General features: G+C 38.9%; 1 protein-coding gene across 1 annotated transcript; it reads right to left on the bottom strand.

Moving 5' to 3' along the window:
* Positions 1-874: 874 nt before the first annotated feature.
* psap (prosaposin) lies at positions 875-18,441 on the bottom strand. Its single transcript, XM_084094047.1, has 14 exons — positions 17,937-18,441; positions 13,710-13,843; positions 13,549-13,623; positions 13,346-13,471; positions 10,598-10,786; positions 10,307-10,453; positions 10,125-10,181; positions 4,863-5,015; positions 4,550-4,642; positions 3,508-3,685; positions 3,240-3,403; positions 1,950-2,030; positions 1,748-1,855; positions 875-1,633 (listed from the first exon to the last, which is right to left on the bottom strand). The coding sequence occupies exons 1-14, from the start codon at positions 17,968-17,970 to the stop codon at positions 1,598-1,600; spliced, it is 1,575 nt and encodes a 524-aa protein (XP_083950173.1). The 5' UTR covers positions 17,971-18,441; the 3' UTR covers positions 875-1,597.
* Positions 18,442-22,531: the final 4,090 nt, after the last annotated feature.

The following is a 22,531-nucleotide window of genomic DNA, read 5'->3' as shown; positions in this document are numbered from 1 at the left end:
ACTTGATATGTAAACCTCAGGCAGATCCATAGACCACAATGCAACATCACAGCATATTGCCTTTAATTTACCCCCACAACTCTAGTGTATGATATGTTATTTTTACATTTAACCCCATTAATATTTGTTTTCTTAGTTATAATTCATTGTATTGTTTTCGTTTGTGTATTTTTTTTTATACATCTAAATACTATTTATTAAATTGAAAAGCCAAAGCATACAAACATGCCTGTAGAATGTTGCCTCAACACATTTATAAGGAACATTTTTATATAAATCGGCTCAAGTCCAGGTGATCAAGGGCTTGGTGCATCCGTTTAAACACATTGCAAGGGTTCAGCCAGTAGTGGGCACTCGTGCGATGATGTACATCTGAGTTAATGAGATGGAAGTTAGCGAGGGAATTAAACACAGCCTTAGTTTATCCATCAGTGGAGATGTGGACGTTGCACTCAAATGGAGGCAGATCTGAATGTGAATTTGCTTTTGAGGTGTGATCATATTAATAAAACTTTTGACCAGAAATCAGGGACAAAATAAAAAGGTCTATTGTCAATGTTGTAACAAATCTTGAAGCACTGCTCACACAGACACTCAAAACAAGTATCTTTCTGGGGGGGGGAATTTGCATGACCAACTTGAACACTTACAAAATCTGCAGACTTCAACCTCGTGTAATTTCAGCAAGCAATGGTAAATATGATCACAACTTTAGAAAGGGCTGGGCTTAAGCAGACTAAATTATTGGAAAAGTCATGCTTACATTGGAAGATCAAGTTATTACTTTAAATTACAATGTTTATACAAAAATTGTACAGAGGAGCTAAAACAAAACAAAAAACAAAGGCATTTAAAAACAAAGAAACCACAGAGAAGGGGTTTGAGGTTTAATTTTAATTTTTTTTAAACAAAGGCTCAGTCTGAACAGTGAAGCACAAGGATAAAATTTGACATATAGGGAGCAGTGACTGATAAATCAGTGAGGGATTAGTGGATCAAATGAATGTCAACATCACTTTCCCCATCAGCTCATTAATAACAGACACAAAATGACAAAGTTAGAGAATCAACTTATATTAGGACCAAAATGTCACCCATTAAAAGTAAAAGTTTAAATCACTGGCCTTGCAGGTGTATTTGCAGTTAAAAAGGGAGGCAGGGATATTAGAGTATCCTAAATCATTTCATCTTTATTCTCAGGGTCTCAGACCACCTCTTCCATTAAAGGCACAATCTATTTCCATATAAAGTCCTCTTGAAACTCTCAGATGCTATGTGCATATTTAAAGGATTGTACAACTTAAAGAACACTAAAAAAAATAAAAAATAATTCCAGTTTCAGTGCAAGTATTTCTCATATATCTACACTTGCCAGTCATACCTCCCTCCAGACCCCTGCCCCCGCAAAAGTGTACATGTCCTTTCAGTAAAAGCTTTCTTTCCCCTGAAACAAAGCTGTTAAATTAGATGTGACAGATCAATTTCAAATGTCACTTATTAAAAGAAAAACCAGGAATTGATTTCAAAACAGAAAAGCAGGGCTACAGCAATTCTCATTTAGTTTCCCAAGATTGTTCTGGAACGTTCTCCTCATTCTTCAGTTCCATACGTGGCGCCTGCAGTGGTCCATGGCCTACGACACAAACACCAAAGCTTCATTTACATCACAGCCTGCTGTTGTGCAAGACAACATTATCTGCTCCACACATGAACGTGCATCTTCTGGAGCCGGAAAGGCAATACTCACGTTACAGCGAGCGGCGGTCTGCACATTCTTACACCAGTATGCTGGTCCCCAGCTGCACCGCTCCATTCCCAGCAGCCTCTGCACTGCCTCAGGACATGCTCCCAGCTTCTGGATCCACAAACAACAACAGCACCTCAGTCTGGGCTCATCATTTGATCGCATGATTGGAGTTTGAGAGAGCAGTGTAAATCTTAAATCTTACCATGCAGACGAAGTCAGGGTCGAGTGTCTGGAGCAGCAGCTGCACCAGCAGAGGCTCGTACTGCTCGATGAGCTGGTTACACTGCGGAGAGGAGAGCACATCAGTCACACACCGTAGGGATGTTTTCACACCAGTATATAAACTTGCCATAACACGGAGAGAGGAATCGCATTTGAATGAATGCTCGCTTTTCATTTGGAAATCTGTATATAGGCCTATAATGACGCTCAGGATCTGGCGTGCTAATCCTCCGCCATCATCTTTTCAGTCATCTCCGTTTACTCTCCTAACGCAAGTGAAATCTTACTCCGGCTGTGACTCTGCAGCTTGTGCGGTATGAAGCGGAGCAGACTCTTTCAGTTTATAATTGTAGCGTCCGTTGTCTAACTGTCGTTTAGCTTTTTTATAGAAATTAAAATCCAATTAGTTCAATTGCCGCAGTGGGCAAGTAATGCAATCAGTGTACGGCCAAACACAGTGTAACATCAACTACCACAGCAAGCCTAATACACAGCCTGTATAAATCAGTGTCTGATTCTCAATGCTGCTCAGATCAATTCACTAACAAGTACCAGCTTTTGCAAATCAGATGTCACAGGTGAACGGTACACTGCATGTTTAGAGCCCTATGATTTATGTGATGTGGAAAGCACGGACAGAAACCAGTCATAAAAACGGCATTGACAGTACGACGTGGAATTTGGCAAAACTTGGATTAATAAAAAGTAGGGCTGTACATTATCAAGTCACAATATGGACTAGTGTCTGTGAATATCAAGTCTCACTGTCTATATGTAGACATTCCACATGAACTTGATGAAATGCTGGTGAAGTGACTCTGGAGATCATTTGTTTTATAAAACTACCATCAGATACAGAAACTCAAAAAGGTCTCCACTGCACTCCGCCAAAATAAAAGTATGATTTAATTTGAAATTGACAAATTACTATTGTACAGTATTGTACTTCAAGGAATAATAGTAATTCATGGAATTATTTTTTTTTTTAAAAATCATAGGGCCCCATTATAGTAAACATTCATATATTATTAAATTGTTAGTTTCATGAATTCAGTTGATTAGACGTGCTTTGAATTAAATCATTAAAATGGAATTTTAAATGGACAAAATTAATTTGGGTAAAGTAGATTTCATAGTGCCCTACATGAAGTTAGACAACAGCTCAGTTGCTGACAAATTTCAACTGAATTGTAATCAATCCTTTGCTGTTCTGTTGGAAGTACTGCAAGTGTGAAGTATGGATGCAAGAAACATGACAGGTTTGATGTACCTGATCTCTGACTGCTTCAGGCAGGAAGCTGCAGACCTTCATCACGGCCTCCTCAATCTCTGCCTGAGTGGCGTTCTGCTCCAGGATCCCATCCACATAACGCACTGCCATCTTACACACGTCACAGAAACCACCCGCCTCAAACTGTTCCTTTTCCATTACAGCTGCAAGACAGGACAAATAAGCAAGAGCAAGGCAATAATGGAAATGTCTTACATCCAACAGAGAAACAAAATGGAACATTAAGCTGAAAACAAGCATCACTTACGGACATGGCTGACCCCATTGCAGAGCGCGAGTAAAGAGCAGAGTGTTTTGGGATCCGCCTCCTGCACAAGCAGATCAATGATGGCCTGCCCGTAGGTCTCAATAAGGTCCTTGCACTGAGCCGTGAGTGAGGACGGCAAAATACCGCAGACTTTCTCCACAGCCTGCACAATCTCGGCCTAAAAATTCACAACAAATGTCAGCTTCAACAGGGGAATCTCGTCTACTTGCATCACAGATTTAAAGCAAGTGTTTTGGGTAGACTTTCGATGAGGGACAAATCCAGGGGACTGCATCATGAATTTGTTTTTCGCCATTAGTTTGTGCCAACCCTTGGTTGAAAGTACCATCAAGCCTTATACCAGTGTTCGACGCCATAGTGCTAACCTGTTTGGAGGCAGGTTTTGTTCTGGGTAAGGGGTCAAACCAAAATTGGATCAATCAGCTGTCAGCAAAGTGAACATCTGCTGCACTAAGTCACTGCTACTGATACCACACTTTCATGCGCACACACTCCATAGTTAACCATGAGCTCAGGATCAATACCAAAGTTGACAAAGTTAATGACCAGCATCTGTGACAAAGCCTGATTGGGTTGATTTGGTTGTCAACTTGAAACCAATACTGTAACGGAGTTTCATGGTAAAGGCCCCAGGTGTCACTAAAAATATCTTCCAATTGTTTTGAAGATAAATGAAAGCAAATTAAAACAAGATTTACTTTAAAAGATTTTGTTAGTGTCTCCAACTGTGACAGACTTTTTTTTGCAGCGGATTGTTGGCTAATTGCCTGACTGCAAAAACCAGCATGCATGCCATTACACTTTAATAAATGTGCTTTCTCTTCAATGAATGAAGACCTGATTACATCGGTCCCACCTGCTGATAAGGTTGTCTCACTGGCTTTATCAACCCTTGACATCTCGCAACGTCTCGCTTGCCTTATTTCCATGTATTCTTCTGGTACTCTCCGTTATTTGTCGTAGCATCGAAATGAGGTTTTTAAACTCGTAAAATAACTGATTGTCAATGTTGGCTTCATACCTCAGATGTGTGATCCTCAATCATGCTCTCAAGTTGCTTCATCACAAACTCACAGATGGCACACTGAGGAGAGTCACGCACTCGCACCAGATTCTGTCAAAAACAAATGCATGAGCATCAAGAAAACATCCTACAGTTTTACACTTGAGTCTGATTTGAATATTTAGAGCTCACATTTTTTGCCAACAACTTGTAGTCAGTTCATTTACATTATCAAAATTGAAGAAAAAAAAAGCCCACATTGATCCTATCCTAACATATGTGGGGATGTTTCCTACTTTCTTTTTAAGAATGCAGAAGCTATATTTTGTACCTTAGCAGGCTTGGATAGGACAGGCGTTTCCAGTTTGGTTGCAGGGAACATCTTGACTGCAGGCATGGATTTGGCAGGCATCAGCATCTCCATGGGCACAGAAGACTTCTTGATGGGGCAGAAGCCAGCACGAGCGCAGATATCCTTGGGTTGCTGGAGGAATGGTAGGAGGCACAGACACTCACTGAGTAACATGACGGGTCAACATGAGCAGAGTCTCAGGCATGCACTGACTGATATGCTAATACAACATCTAGGATCATCATGCAGCATCCCTCTGACTAACTGAGATTACCCATGATCCTGCTCCACCTCATGCCCACAGTATCCCACATCACCCTGCAAGTCTGAGGACTACCACGCATACATGTGTGCAAGTGTGATCTGATGAACCAACCTGTTCATCCAACTCATGTGGTTAAGTGAATAACGGTTAATCAGATCTCAAATGATTGAGTTAACAATTCTTTTAGTAATTGGACACAAAGGCAACTTACTTTAAGGGCCTTTCCCAACACCCACACTTGTGGTCTTAGCCACTTGAGATGACATGCACACACCAGTGAGCGCACAAGACTGTCCCATGTCAGATAAAACTCAAAACTCTGTGCCCTTAACGCACATTGATGCCACACTATATCTAATACCACTGCTGAGCGTATCCCATCATTCATCATGTTTAAAAACTCACATGACCCGATATCGTGAGATTGAGGAAAACTTTGCAGTGTAATTTAAATTAATTAGACATTACATTTAATTTGGTAGTAAAACTAAAGTTTTGCACATTTTATTGGTGCGGAGATGAGAGGCATTTAAAATGTTTGCAATTGATTTGTTAAATTAAAAGCACCACAATTAATAAACGGTCACCCGTTACCTATTGATGACTGTTCAGATATTTACAGTATTGAAAATCAAAATGTGTAAATACAGCTCTGTAAAAACTTGATCACTATAAGTGTGTCCCATCAGATAAGAGTTCCGCACACCCACTTGAACACTGGTTAAATACCAGAAACGCATCATGCAAATAGAGGAGTGTAAAAACTGTAAGTGTGGGTATTGGGACAGGCCCCAAGTCCAGATTCGTTCAGACCGATTCGGTTACTGAGGGAGTCAATGCAAGACCAATTCAAACACATAAATTGCCCCTGCGTCCAAATGTGCGGACTATCCATCCTAAATACGTTTTTTTTTATAAATACATGCCATGCCAGCTTCTGTGGCTATTTTCATGGCGATAAATGTATGGTAAAACTATCAGGTTTACAATATATTTTTACTAAACTCAAACCATATGATTAACTTTGTTAAAAACGTCTTCAAAAGAGTTAACTGAATAATTTTTTTTCCTAAATAGTATGCGAGATAAGTGTCCCAAAGCATAGCATGTTGAAAAGAGTATGCCTAAAGTCCCCGGATGGGCTACTATTTCTGTTTTTTTTTTTAAGTGTGGATCCGTGCGCACTAATATTGCCCACAACCCATTGTGCTTTGGAGGAGGATTAAGTTCAGAACTACAAACATGAATAAAGTGTTAAACTGCAAACATGGCGGATGTGCACGACCAGTGGTTAAGTGGAGAGGTTTAGATAAAGGGGTTTGAGTGACTAATAAACAACATTTAACCGGATTTATTTTTTATTGGGTTGATTTCATCTGCAACAACATGAACTTTTATAAAAGATCCATTTGGCCGTTAACTTAATGCATCATTATTAAAGAATATGAGGAGAGTTCTCCACACTAAAGACCCACGACTGGCAGATCAATGTGCTACTTCTCTCCAATACAGCAGGACAATATAGAATAAATGAAATGTAGAGGATGATTGACAGGCCAGTTTACGTGTTAGCGGAATTGTGTAGTCTTATTTTTGATTGCCACTGAATGACATTCAGGAAACAGGATTTTAGTGTTGCTTCCATCCTTCTGGTGAAGAATGAAGAGAGCCAAAAATGGCATGGAAATTAATGATCTTTTGTTGTTAAATAGAACCAGTTACTGAATAAGAACCAGTACATGGTTCCCAACCCTGCTCACAGATAGTGTATTATGTGTGACGAATGTTATGATAAATTGAAGATCACTCTAGTACTACATCTACAAATCAAACAAACATGAAACCCTCAAGGTTAGGTCTATTTTAAGAATGTGAGTGGCTATTCTACACAACAGCACAGATTAGCAATGGTTGCTTGGATTAGAAAACAGCACAGGTGATTAGCCACAGGACAGATTGAATGACAAGCTAGGATGAGACTAGCAGCTCAGAGAAACCTACCTGCTCCTGAAGACCAGAGCAAACAAAACCACAAGAAAGAAAAATGAAGGTGGGAGTAAAGAATGGGGGGGGAAAAAAAAAGACAAGTGATTAGAGATGTGGATTAAGCTGGCAGACAGGCAGTGCGTCTTAACAGGAAAAGGGAACACAAGCAGCTTTGTTCATTTCCAACAAGCTCTACAAATTAAAGGGGTCATATTTTAATAGTGTTTTCCCACTGCGGTCCACTTATAAAAGCTAGTCATTTATGCAGCAGTCAGAATTCATTTTCACAACCATTTTCCACCCTCTCTTTGACCCTTTAAACAGGATGCTTTTTGCTGCTTGTGCCTTTAATAGAAACATCATCTTTGCATTGTAGACTAAATCCCAACAGTTTTTATCCCCCTCTTCTTTCAGTATCAGCCTAGTTGCAAATTCTGCATTATACCGTGACAATATAATAATAGGCACCAATGTGAAGTGACCTGAGATCCCGTTCGAAACAAACTTCAGCTGCTCATTTGTAACACTAGGATCCTTCAAAGACCGCAGGTGCTCCACACAGACTCATTTCCCTTTTTATTCCTAAACCTGCTTAGGAAGTAAACAAGGCCAGCCAAAGTTTCTGAATGTTGAAAGCACACTGCTGAAATGGGTAACACTTTACAACAAGGTTCCATTAATGTTGTTTAATGCATTTACTAGCATTAAATAACAATGAACAATACATTTGTTACAATACATTTATTAACCTTTGTGACCGTTAGTTAATAAAAAATAACTCTTCATTGATCATGTTAGCTCAGGTCCATTAAATATTAGCAGATACAACTTTTGATTTAAAGCCACACCGTGTAACTTTTCAACCTTCATAATATATTTCCAAGACCCTTGTGATGGTACATCGACTTACAATAGGTTGAATGACGCGTCTGCCATAGCCTGACGGGGTCTGTATCGCTTTTACTGGCACTATGTAACTTCGGGGTTCGGGTAGTAACCAGACCACAAAAAGAACTACAAAATTCGACTGCTTTACGGCATACGTCACTTCCCCCACCACTTCCTCAAATTCGGACGTGAGCGTTTATATATTGTCTATGGACGTGAGATGCCAACCAGCGTTTGTTTTCGGCTTTCGTGCGCATGTTTTTGTCATGGGGGCTGTTGTGTTTAGACCTGGCCACTTCATGCGTTTTCTCAGATCGGATAGCTATCCGATCGTGAAAAAAACAGGTGTAAATGTCCTCCGAAACGCATTCAAGACGGATTTGAATCCGATCGCTCAAACCACTTCAGGAGGTGGTCTGTGCCGCATTCCAGACGAAACTGGACAAGTGTGCATCTGGTTGTTGAAACCACATATGCAAATTGTACTCCTCCCAAAAATGCTAAAAAATAAATAATAATAAAAAAAACGTGTGAGAGCGTGTTATAGGCTATATGTTATTGCCAGATATGACGACGCGCTGGAACACGCATCACCGCAGATGAGAAGCTGAGCATCAATTCATCAAGCCAACGTGCAAACTATCGCAAATCAAAGTGAAAGTAAGTCGCAGATGCTTAACACACAATCATCATCATCATTAAAAGTAAAGAAATGAAATGATCTTACCAGGGCTGTTACTGCTGCTCTCTCTTATTGCGGTCTTTGATTTTCAAATTTTAGATGATCAATAAAATGCAGCTCATATCTGTTGCTTTCGGTGACGTGCACTCCATTAAATCTGCATATAGCGCGAGAATTGAAGATCGGATTTAAATCCGTTTCGCAAAAACACATTTATGTGACCAGGTGTAAATAGAATCGTTTTGATAAATCTGATAGCTATCTGATCTGAGAAAACGCATGAAGTGGCCAGTAAATAAATCTCTTATTTGTAAACTTGTTTGCATTCTATGTTGTCTGTTGTTGCGCTTGCTTGTAGTATGTCATTTTTTTACATGCTGTTCATTCATCCATTGCTGATAATTAGACCAGTCCAATAATTTCCACATGTCTAGCTAGCTTTCGATTATCAGAGCTGTTAACAGACAACAAACACTCGTTCTCTTACGTGTTTTTTGCGTTATGTTTTATTGCCTAGCTTGCCTCACGAACTAGTTTGCCAGCTGAACTCAGGTGTTGTGAGGTGTATTTCTCACGTAGTCCTGAGGGATATCAGACGACGCTGTTGACGTTGATTCCTGCGATTATCATGAGAACAGTTTAATATCTCACATAAATATCAGGACATAAATAAGCCTAACGTAGAGGTTGTAAATGAACAAGCACAATTTGCAAACTATTATGATAAATTGCAATAATCATGTCTTCGGAGTCTGCGTGCCTGTTCCATGCCCGACGCAGGTACCGGTGTACAGGGTGGGAGGTAGGGGGGTGGAGGAGTATTTACGACAGTGCAAGTATTCCACAGCGACTCTAGGGGTCGCTGTTTGACAAAAACACAAATTCTCCACAGTGTGCCTTTAAATCATGTGTTGGTAAATGAGGAAATTAACATCAACTATGATCATCAATGCTTTAGATGTATTATTCATTGTTAGTTCATGTTAACCCTTAAAGACCTAGAACATTTTTGGGGCACCTGACTCGCCTGTACTTTTCTTTGTTTTTCTAACCCATTATAGCAGTCAGTGCCATTATATCATTTTAAACAGGAGAACTTGAAGTTTCAATCTAGTTTATTTAAATTCCCAAATTTACATTTAATATGCACCTGCAAGAGAGCTGCAAAAGTGTTGGATTTTTAAACTAATCCAACTTCCAATAAACGCTCTTTCGCTGGGGAGAAAGTAGAGTTCTAGAAATTATATAGCACACTATGATAAGTATATTAAAATTTGATTCCTCATATGACCCCTTTATAACTCACTGTGGTGTGTCACAAGAGTGGAACTCAAGTTCCATTTTGGCAGTGAAGAATGGAAGAATGAAACTACTGAAATGCCTACACAAATGAGAAGACATTTTATGCAAAATGACTTACCATAGACATGAGCTGTTGAAAGACCAGTGGGCCGTACTGGCTGATGTACTCTTTGCACTGTTAAAAAAAAAAAAAATAATAATAAGATAGCAAGATATGTACCAGGCATGCAATGCACACCAAAGCATGGCAGCTTTACGTTGAGCACACAAACTCCGTAAACTCAATGCTCATGTTCTCACCATGTCAGACATGCCGGGTCCCAGAAGCTCACACTGGCTCTCCACTTGTGCGATCAGAGCGCTGATAAATGAGGCGTTGGCTTTGGCCTCCTCCTGAGTGTCAGTGAGGAACGTAACACAGTCCTTGCACACTACATCTCCACCCATCTGCACACAGAAGAGAAAACCAGCCAGTTAGGGAACATACAGGATGACAAATTCATGGCAACACTACATATTATTCATCAAGTTCAACATTTAGAATCCCCATGGCTTTTTATCCCCATTAAAACAGGTGTGTGACAGCTTCACCTGTTTTGTGCTCTCCTTGACTTTCTCTTGGGGGTAGAGCAGCTGGGGGATGTTGAGCAGGAAGGGGTTGAGTTCATGCTGGTTCAGGTCCACTTGGGGGATCTCGTTGGACATGAGCTGAGCTTTAGCCAGACCTTCCTGCTGGGACACACACAGGCCCATAGCAGCGCACACCACACCGGGGTCAACCTGCGAGATGAAGGACAACAGAAGCATTGTCAAACATGATAAACACACAGAGGATCTACAGATGAATACACTGACCCCCTTCAGTTCTTTAAAGAGGATTGTGACTGATGAGGCTCAACAAGAAGGAAGAGACCATAACACAAAGGCTGCTTTGGTCTAGAGCTGATAAGATGGTTAGCCATTTAAAGTCTAGTCACACTAAAGCTTTTAGTTAGTTTTGGAGTAATGAAAATGTGCGTTTAGCTTCTATTTTTCCTCAGTTCTTTTACTGCAGTTGAGAATGATTTCCATTGTTAAACCAACTTCTCTATTTGGTTTCGTAAAAGCTACAATCAACGTTCTGATGAAGTAGTAATGAACATAATTACTCTATTTGTGCACTCTATAGACCTTATGCGCCAGAGAAACAAGGGTTCAACCATCTTATGAATACGGTCTTTGAACTTCTGTTTTTGCAGTCGCTCTGTATATTTCTATGGCATTGCTGTCCAGGAGAAATTAGCTTTTGAAGTGGATTTAATTAATGTAAAGTTAACGAAAGTTATCATGAGGATTGTAATGTTTAAAGCAGAGATCGCTGTGACAATACAGACCGGAAGGCAAAAGACAATGAGCACAGCGCTAAAAAGTGGCGGGGCTACATAAGGTCTTATAGGGTCCGATGTAGTAGTCAAATGAGATACTACCACGGATGAAATTATCAGCTAATATTAGGCATTTAATTATCAGCATGTGCGAGACTATTCGAATAGTCACTTAAACGATACTGCTGCTCGTCAACTTGGAAATACTAGTAGTTTACTTTTTTTGCACACTTAATGTTTTGCTTTGTAAGAAACGTAGCTTTTCTAAAAATATAGTCATGTTAGGGTTACATATTACAATTATATCGTTTTGAAGAGTGCATATCTGGAGTGGAAAACAAAATTTAATTTACCTCAGATTTTGCATGTGATAGAAGCGAAGCATGTGTAAGAAAAATATCCATATTTAAAACTTTATAAAGTAAAATAACTAGCTTCCGGCCAAACAAACATACGGATTCCACTTGAGTGTAAAGCACAACTTATGCGAGTAATGCAACGCACTGCTGATATTTACGCTACGCCATTACGCACTATGCTACTTCTGGCGTCACAAGTTGTGCAAGTTGCGCTTCAGGCGCAAGTAGACTGCGTATTGCCATTTGGCCGGAAGCTAGAATTTTACTTTGTAACGTGTTAAATATGAATATTTTTCTCACACAAACGCATCACTTTACTTCAGAAGGCCTTTATTATCCCCCCGGAGCAGCGTGGAGCACTTTTATGATGGATAAAGGCAATATTTTATCTCATTTAATCTTAATATTTTATGATGGATAGATGCACTTTTATGGACTTCAAAACAGAAAGTTATAAAGCTTGGAAGAGCCAGGACATTTTTTAATATAACTCCGATTGAATTCGTCTGAAAGAAGAATGTCATATACACCAAGGATGACTTGAGGGTGAGTAAATCATGGCCTAATTTTCATTTTTGGGTGAATTATCCCTTTAAATTTAATATACAATGATTGTAATACAAAGCAATAGTTGAAATAGTTGAAGCAATCAGCTGACAGGCCTTCTCCATGTATCCGAGGAGTTCGCTCTAGATTCAACACAAGAATTTAGACTTTGACCTCCATTAAAAGCACTCAAAACTCCAGTGGTATCATGTTCGCATACCTCTGTGGCATTATCCTTCAAAAGCTGCTATAGCTATATATATATATATATATATATATATATATATATATATATATATATATATATATATATATATATATATATATATATATATATATATATATATATATATATATATATATTTTTTTTTTTTTTTTTTAAATTGTCATAAACGGTCCCCAAATTAAAATATAAACAAGCCCTACATCCTTTTTTTTTTTAAGGCATTAAACATAACATTTAAAAAAATAGGCTACTGACTTTGTTACTACATTAATGTTGAGATTAAATGTAAAATTACTAAATTATAAAAACAAATTAACTAAAATGTTATAGTTATAATAGTATTTTATTTTTTAATAATAATTAGAGATCAAATATTCTACTATTCGTCCACACCCCTAGTCAATGCACGCGTGCGTCTGTTGTTGCAGTCTCCGGTATTTTGTTCCGTCTCTTTAGTCTCGCTTTCTTCTACCGTGAACCAATGTCCCAGGGAAGTGTTGTCACCTTGTGGAACGACTGATTAGTGCAAAACAAATTCAATGCACATGTGACCTGCGTGTTCAAAGTACGCAGGGTTCCAAAAATCGGGCAGCACGAAGAATAATCTGGTGAAGAAATCTGAGTCACGCGGAGACTTGTTTACCCGTAAAAACCAAAGTAAAATTTGGGCTTGATTTTGAGCAAATAGGTTTGTAAAAGCATGAATCATTGTTTCTGCTCATAAAGAGGCAGCTTGTGTTTGAAAGAGTACAGTTACTAAACACTCACCATGTACAAATCACAAATCATCAACTAAAAGGGAAAGTGTTACTCAGTTAAAAGGGAAGGGAAGCATTCAGCTCACCAGCTCTCCTTGGATGATGCCCATGAGAATGGGGAAGTAGTTGTCAACAATCTCCTTGCACTGGCCAGACAGGCCCTCATCAGGGATCAGCTGACAGGCCTTCTCCATGTATCCGAGGAGTTCGCTCTAGATTCAACACAAGAATTTAGACTTTGACCTCCATTAAAAGCACTCAAAACTCCAGTGGTATCATGTTCGCATACCTCTGTGGCATTATCCTTCAAAAGCTGCTCCACCACCATCAACACCTCTTTGCACAGATCACATGGCACGGTTTTCTGCGAGAAAGAAGGTTTTATACACTTAGTGCTCAGGAATTATGCACTGGCATACTAAAGAGCTTCTGAGAATCAGGTCAACGCACCATCTGAGGCTTGCTCCACACATTCTGTTGGCAGTGTTGGACGGCATCACAAAGAGAAGCAGTCTTGACATTCTGGCACCAGTAGGGGGGACCGCGGGCACACTGCTCCGTACCCAACAGGGGACTCGCCACAGCTAACAAGAAAACATTAGATGTGTTCAGAACAGCTGCAATGGACACAGACACGAGATGACCCATGCAACATCAAATAGCACTTTATCTGTACCATATTTTTCTTATCGGATCAGCCTGCCAAGAATTGACACTTAATTTTAATAAAAAATAAAATAAAAAAAAAGTTTAGAACATGTTTTGAATTCTAGTAGTATTGTTGTCGTTGAATAAGGAAGCTGTCTCTATTCAACAATTTTCCGCTTTAACTTTGTATACAGGTAGAATTGCATCCAGGTGACCTATAACAGATTATTCAAACTTTAGGCTTCCACAATCAGAATTTCTGAGCTGAACTGCTATTGAGACTAGTTTAAGACGTTCGAGCAAAGCTGCTTTACAGAACTGAAACCGGATTTGAAAAAAACAGGGGCGGGGAGTCTGGAACACAATTTCTTTTTCTTTTTTTTACAGTTTTGACAGCATGTGCCTGGAAAGTCCCCAGAATTTAAGCCAGTTAATACTGATTGCACCAAGTACAACACCAAATTATAGTTCCTTTAAAACTTTCCATGACATGAACAGTCAAATCAGGAATAAACAGGCACATGTGAAGCCAGTGACAGCAGATTTCTTTCCACTTCTAGCTGATCATAAGAAACTGAACTGTAGTTGCACAATCAGACTGGCAGCTTTGGATCTGAATAATTATTCCTCCTACTCCTGAAATCACCATTTAAAAAAAACCAAAAAAAAACACTGCAGACTCCTGTCCGAAATTCATAGGCAAGATAATCTGACATATGACACATGCACTGACAAAAACTAGGAGCGTGAGCAGTCTTATGATCCAGTCTGTTTCCGCCAGCTCAGCATCAGCCTCTATAGCTGACTGTACAAAAGACAAGTTGACAAAACCCAGATGTGAAAAAGCAAGTGCACTTCTAACAAATGACTAACACTAGTATTTTACTGTAATGACTTATGACACAACTAGAAAGTATTTTTGTGTGCACGAGTGTATGCACAAACTGTAGGGTTGAAGTCACTGGGCTATAATATTCATTGATCTAGCATATATATGTATGATATGATATATCATACATGTATGATTTGGCAATAGGGGACAGGCTATGCACTCGTCAAAATTAGGCCGACTCCCCGAATTTTTTTAACCAGTTTAAAAATTATCAGGAGCTTGTAAGGTACTCAGCACACAATACGAGTCGTGACCATACAAGCATCAACGATTTCCACAATTTCTCCCAAGAGAGATTTTTTTTTTTTATGTATGACAGCAAAAATCATACTGTGTACTCCCAGCTTAAACTTGGAAACATTCCCAAAGGACTAAACTCTTTAAACAAAGAAACGAAAAGCAAAAGGCACCAAGTATACCATTACCAATGAAAAACGAGGGGTGGACATTTGGGTCCACAGACTGGCACTGCACAATGCACATCTAGCAGATTTAACTGTCTATGTAAGTGCATCCAGGCATCACTAAATGCTAATGCCAACCAATTAGACCTCGGGTACTTACCAAAATGCCGCTATAGCCAATCATTAAAAACCAAAAAAAAAACAATTAAAGTCAGCGCAATCATCATTTTAATGATCAATCGCTGCTGTCATGTCCAAGTACTCGTGCACATCCCTATGAAAAACACCATGGTTTGTTAAACCACCAGACTTTCACTTCTGATCTGCAATTCATATTAGTGGTCAAAATCAAATCAGAAAAATATCTTAATATGCGAGAAGGTGCCGTCCGTACAGATTATGGGAAAGCGCCATGCAATAAACATTATGTCCTAAGAACTGGCTGTAAAACTGGGTATCATTCAAGTTCTGAAAGTGTTTTGCCCTACACACCATAAAGTACTTATGATAAAGCCGGAAAACAGGCTTTAATCACAGATCACGGCTAGACAGAAAACAGTCGACTCATTGTGGGAATGTGTAGTTGACACAGCATGTCAAGTAATGATGACAAGAAACTACTCTAAACAACATTTCAAATTCTCTTATAAATGTGCACATGCAGTTTGAGCTCATATTAAAGGGTTAAGTTCACCCAAAAATGAAGATTCTCACAGTAATTATTTCACGTAATTAGTTCACGTAGTGTAACAGCGCAGCGCTTCTGGGTTGTGCGTCAGAATGTAGGCTCAATATTGGCCAGCATCAGACACACATGACCAGCATTGGCCAATAGTGAGCCTACGTTCTGACGCACAACCCAGAAGCGCTGCGCTGTTACACTACGTGAACTCACTCAGAGGCACACACAGAAGAAAATGAAGTTGAATAAAGTCATTATTATTTTATTTTTTTGGGGGGCACAAAAAGTATTCTCGTCGCTTGATAAACTTAAGGTTGAGCCACTGTAGTCACTTGGACCATTGAGCCACTGTAGTCACTTGGACCATTTTAACAATGTCTTTACTAACTTTTCTGGGATGGCAGATCGATCGATTACCAAGCAGCCTATGGAGGAGTGAGCCAGCTCGCAGATTTCATCAAAAATATCTTAATTTGTGTTCTGAAGATGAACGAAAGTCTTACCCTCATGTTGTTCCAACCCCGTGAGTAATTACTGACAGGATTTTCATTTTTGGGTGAACTAAACCTTTAAATGGAGGCTGAGTACATGGAATAAGTTTTTAAATTTCACTGGAGTGAACTGTGAAGTTGTAAACAAAATAGGTTGATGTTACATTAAAAAAAATATATTAATGTGATAAACTACCTGAAATGCAAAAGTGATCCTAGAGATAAGTCAAGAGCAAACAATCACATACTCGAGATGCCATAGCCAAATCATATCACTAAACTTTTATAAATAGTCATGCTCCGGGTCTATTTGGCCAATCGCATCCAACTTCCTCTTGTGCAATTACTGAGAAAACTGCAGGTCAATGAGAAGTGGAACATTCTGTGGTTGAGAGAAATGTGTGGTTTTATTAATAAATCATTTTTTTCACAAGCTAGAAGCTCTGACTTGACCAAACATTTATGAAAGACTATGCTTTCAATTCAGACGTCTCTGCAAAAAGATTTAAAAAAAAAAAAGTTAAATAGTGACTGCAAGCAGAAATCCTAAAGAGGAACACAAAAGAGGATGTGGCAACTACTGGTGTACAGAGATCTGATCCCTGGGACTGGGAGTGAAAACAGACAAGCAACAAGACTTGCTTGGATACAAATGATAACGCATATCAGAATTTGTCATTGATTTGTCAGATCTCAGAATAAAGAAAACCTCGGGTTAAAAGACAGTCTGAGTACATCAGCATATGTAATCAGGTTGCATTTACTGTGTCAACAACATCCAGACACGGTCATCTGTCAGGGCTCAAAAGAAAGAGATACATGTGATGAAATCATTTAAATCGATCACGCACGAGTTACGAGACTAACGTTATAAGAAGTGATGAGTCATAATGCGGACATGATTCGCATTAAGAACAAGAAACGAAAATGTAATACATTCGAGACTATAATAAACCCAACCCATTTACATCAGTTTCAGACAAAACAATCGGCAGATAAAGATTAAAACTCACTAGTCAAGAGTTTATGCAAGGGTAAAAATATCTGACTGCGCAAAAACACACATACATGCGTATATATATATATATATATATATATATATATATATATATATATATATATATATATATATATATACAGATACTAGATAAGTCAACTCAAATAAATCACTTCTAATATTTTTTTTAAACACCGGAAAGTCATAAGACGTCGCGTGGGCTGGGCTCTAGTCTGTTGTTCACCTAACGTTAGCCAGTTAGCACAGCACGTCAACACACGAAACATTTGCTAATAAACAAAACGGGAACACAATATTAATATCGCTATTATTAGATAATATTCTTTATTCTGGCTTTCTTGAACAGAAGAATAAGTTAGGACGTGCATTCGAAGATAACATTTCCATTTAAGCGAGCTCGACTTTCGGTAACCTAACGTTAACGTTACATGACATGTTTACCAAACACTCCCTCCGCCATTAGCTGCAGCTATGACACACTTCTTACAAGGAACTAACACACACAATAATGTGGAGCTCAGTAAAACCAAAACATATATTACCCGTGGAAATAAAGAGAAGCGTGAGAAGCATCATGTCTTCGGGAACGCTTCAGTGTTGTGTTGTGTGTCTGCTCTGGGTCTGCGGATGCTGTTTTATGCTGCAGTGAATCGCTGGGTCGTGTGATGATGAGGAGGCTTTATGCTGATCTCACTGTCAGCTGACCGCGTGACTGACTGGGGCGTGGCTTCGTGAGGAACAGACCAGAGACCATTATCGTTTCAAATTGTGTGGACAAACTTAAGGAACATATTAACATATCTAAATTGCTCCTTAAAGTGTATGATAAAATCATCTAGAGTATTTCAATGCCAATGATTAAATGAGTAAATGAACATTTGCAATATTCATTGATAGTACCTAAAATATACACGATCTTACGATAGAAAATGTAAGCTTTGGTGATAGAAAATGCTCTTAACACATTTTTGAGGAATTATTTAGTGCAATAATGTTTCCCAGGACCTGTAAAAATATTTCCGTGATTATGAGAAGAAGGAAGTGTGTGACCGATTTCCTTTCATTTCCTGTTAACCCTAAATGTAAAGAGGCGCACTTTCAAATTGTGAATCATATAAACCCTGCAAAATAATTTTAAGAATAAGATTTAATGTTGGGAATACAAATTTATGTCAAATATGCAAGTTAAAGCTTGAAACGATTTTTACAATGGTTTAAAATTAAAACAATGGTTTGATACTTTTGTACAGTACCATTTTGTTTCATGAATTGTTTTGTTTAATGTTCGCAAAAAAACAAACAAAAAAACTAGGATTTTAGTGGCAAATTCATTCACACTCCATATGGTGTATGTTAGTGTTACAGGGTTAACCCTCACGTGACCAGCTATTTGTGCATATTGTCACAAAAGGCCAATGTGTGAAAGACCAAATGTATTTTAATGTTACATAATTTCCATTTACTATTGCCATCTACAATTACAAAATCACCATTATATTACCATGTTTTGTTAGACATCTACAGTGGTAATAACAGTATATGTACCATGTAAACCATTATATATGTATACAACAATTTGAATAGTGTATATATAGTACATTACGGTTTTTCTGACCTGTAATGCTGCCTGGATCATAATCATACACTGTTCGCTCGTTGGCCAGAGAACTGGCCCCTGACTGAGCCTGGGTTCTCCCATATATCTATGGGTTCTCCCAAGGTTTTTTCTCCATTCTGTCACCTGATGGAGTTTTGGTTCCTTGCCACTGTTGCCTTGGCTTTTGGCTTGCTTAGTTGGGGACATTTATTATTCAATAATATTATTGATCTGCCTTACTTAAGGTGGACGATGACACAAAACAAACAAACTTCGTTGTATTATTTTCATGTTATCAATGTGAAGCTGCTTTGATACAATCTGCATTGTAAAAAGCTCTATATAAATAAAGGTGACTTGACTACAGTACCATGTAAATCATTATATATGTATACAACAATTTTAATAGTATATATTAGGGGTGTAACGGTACACAAAAATCACGGTTCGGTACGTACCTCGGTTTTAAAGTCACGGTTCGGTTTATTTTCGGTACAGTAAGGGAAAGAAATGCAAACATTAAACTGCAGGTTGTTTATTACTATAATTTTTTTTTTACAAGTTGTTTACACTTTTTTAAACACTTTTTAATAAAATAGATATAAAATAAAAAAAGAAATAAAATACTGCTGCAAAGTTCTCCACTAAATAAAATACTCTCAGTCTCAAACCAATATCACATAATAAAATATAATGAAAAATATAAATAAATAACTATGATTACAGTGCAGGAACAGAAAATAGCCCTATATTAAAATAATATTAAACAAATATATTAATGTATTATTATTTTTCAATAATCAATCAACATAATCAATTTAAGATTTTTTTTTCACTTTTTTAATAATTATCAAAATAAAATATAGTCCAAAGCTATTATTACCAGAGCATGTGATCAGAGCAGGTCATTTTACCATTGTTGCCAGCATGACTATACCAGCTGCTCAGCAAACAGAAGTCTAGTTACTACTGAGAAATGTCACCTTATTTGAGCGGACTTTGCTTTTCCAGTGCGTGATCGGTACATGATTGAAGTGTTTGGGCCGTTAACGACAGAGCAGAACGCAAAGCGCAAACAGGGACTCGAACATTGAGCAGAGAGCGCAGCGGGTCGTCGACACACACACCACGGAACGGAGAGTGCGGCGGCGCGCACACGAAGCGGAAAAGCTTTTTTTCGCCCTGCAGTCTATTTCATTGGTTTAGGTTACAGTGACGACGGGTAAAACACTGGTAAAACCAGAGAATGTCTAATAGGAAAAAACATTAGAATCAGCTGCAGGGCGGGATTTGCGCTGAACGCGGAGACTTCCGCCACTTAATATGTTCGTGTGGAAACACGAAAATGTACCTATGTTCCGCACACAAAATATTGCATTCAGTCATTCGGTACACACGTGCACCGAACCGAAAGCCCTGTACCGAAACGGTTCGGTACGAATACACGTACCGTTACAGCCCTAGTATATATAGTACAGTACCATGGTGTTACCATATTTTCATCAAAGTTCCCTTGGAACATTCACTTTTATGTGGCTTTTCCTCTTCATTTAATAAGACTCTTATCAAAAATTGTTTTGACTAGGAACAGCTTATCCAAAAATAATGCTATATCAAATATGACCCATTTATTAAAAATTATGACACTTTTTTCCCAAAAATTATGATTAGGTTATTTAATTTTAACCTAAAAATACAAGTAACTTTAATTTATTCAATTATGTTGATTCAATTGATGTTGATGACATTAGTTAAAGGTTGTATCAGCGATTTCAGGCCCAAACATAAATGATCACATTCATCTAATCTTTCCTAACGATCCGCTAGCTGCCCGCCCCATAAGCATGCCGTCAAAAAACGTGTCTGTAGGCAGCCTAGGCTCTGAGATCTGCACACAAAAACAATTGGTTTCACCACCACTCAAAACCAAAATAAATAGTGTTCCAACCAATCACCGACCAGGGTGGGTGTTGTGAGGTTTTGCGCTCGTGCACGGCTGCCTATGACCATGCATAGACAGTAAAAGAAATGGACACAGCGACCCCATTGGAACTCAATTGAGACAAGTGAAGCCCATTTTCAGCGATTTCTTAGCACTTCCTTTCCTGACGCGCAGACTCAAACCGAGCAAAGCGTTACACGGACCACGTGAGCAAACCGTCTGTCTTCTAGTGGCTGTGCCGAGAGAAATCTGAATCATTCCCTTCCGAATCTTGCAGAGACGGAGAGTGTGAGTACGAGCTGTCCATGAGCGATGAGCAGGAGAAACTTTTAGTAGGTGTTCTGATTAATTACTTTGCCATTTTCCCTCCACGTCTCCCCGATTGCCCGCGAGCTTCTCCTCCTGTCCATACGGTAATCTCTCTACTGTGCGACAGAGAGTCGAGGGGTTATGACGCAATCGTTAGCCTACTTTTACAAAAACTGCTTCTACGGGCCCATAACATAAGCTACAAGGTAATGGAGCATTTTATACATTGCCGTGTTTCTTTAGAAATAAAAAATGGACAAATGGAGTCTTCAAACGCCTCAGATGTAAAGTTATTCGCTGTCAAAGTGACGCCAAAATGAATGGAAGTCAATGGGATTGCTAACGCAAGTGAAGTTCCGCTCAAGATGGCGGCACCCGGCCGACTTCAACTTCCGGTCGACTTCCTTCCCGCCTGCCTATGACGGCTGCATGCGAAAACCTCACAACACCCACCCCTGTATTTTGGTTTTGAGAGGTTGGTGAAACCAATTGTTTTTGTGTGCAGATCTCAGAGCCTAGGCTGCCTACAGACACGTTTTTTGACGGCATGCCTATGGGGCGGGCAGCTAGCGGATCGTTAGGAAAGATTAGATGAATGTGATCATTTATGTTTGGGCCTGAAATCGCTGATACAACCTTTAAGGCAGGGATGGGCAACTTCGGTCCTGGAGGGCCACTGTCCTACAGAGTTTAGCTCCAACCCTGAAAAAAAAATCACCTGCCTGTAATTTTCTAGTAATCCTGAGGACCTTGATTAGCTTGTTCAGGTGTGTTTGATTAGGGTTGAAGCTAAACTCTGTAGGACATTGGCCCTCCAGGACCGAAGTTGCCCATCCCTGCTTTAAGGGAAACATCTCTGCATGAGATAAAGAATGAATAAAAGCACTCAACCAAAAACGAGATTTAAGAACAAAGTAGTTAGGGTTATGAACCATAATAAGAGACTGAGAAAAAAGTTTGAAAATGAACTTTGTATTGTTAATTTCAGCACCTTGTTTGATTTACTTTTGAATCGATTAAAAACTCGTGTATGCATTAACTGGTGTGTTTTTTTTATCTTTTCTCTGCTGACCTTTTTTTCTTTTTTTTCTTTTTCTTTTTTTACATTCTCTACAAGGAAAAGTAGAGTGGATTTTTTTTTAGTCTTCCACAACAAACTCTATAGCACTTCTCACATGACTGTGTGCTGAGCATATATCATTTATTCTATAGCTTTCCTCTACTCCACTTAAATGTAGTTCTTTATGCGTGTCCCTTTAGTGGAAGAGAATGACTGCTATAGACTGAAA

This window comes from Abramis brama (assembly GCF_963993115.1).
Source record: "Abramis brama genome assembly, chromosome: 19".
NCBI lineage: Eukaryota > Metazoa > Chordata > Actinopteri > Cypriniformes > Leuciscidae > Abramis > Abramis brama.
Note: the sequence above shows the minus strand (reverse complement) of the source record. Positions and strands in the feature narration are given on the sequence as shown.

Excerpts from the sequence above, each read along its gene's own strand:
- psap (XM_084094047.1), bottom strand. The coding sequence starts at position 17,970 with ATGATGCTTCTCACGCTTCTCTTTATTTCCACGG. Across the intron at positions 10,454-10,597 it reads TCAAGGAGAGCACAAAACAG|ATGGGTGGAGATGTAGTGTG; the intron begins GTGAAGCTGTCA and ends TTCTGTGTGCAG. Across the intron at positions 1,634-1,747 it reads AGACCGCCGCTCGCTGTAAC|GCCATGGACCACTGCAGGCG; the intron begins GTGAGTATTGCC and ends TTTGTGTCGTAG.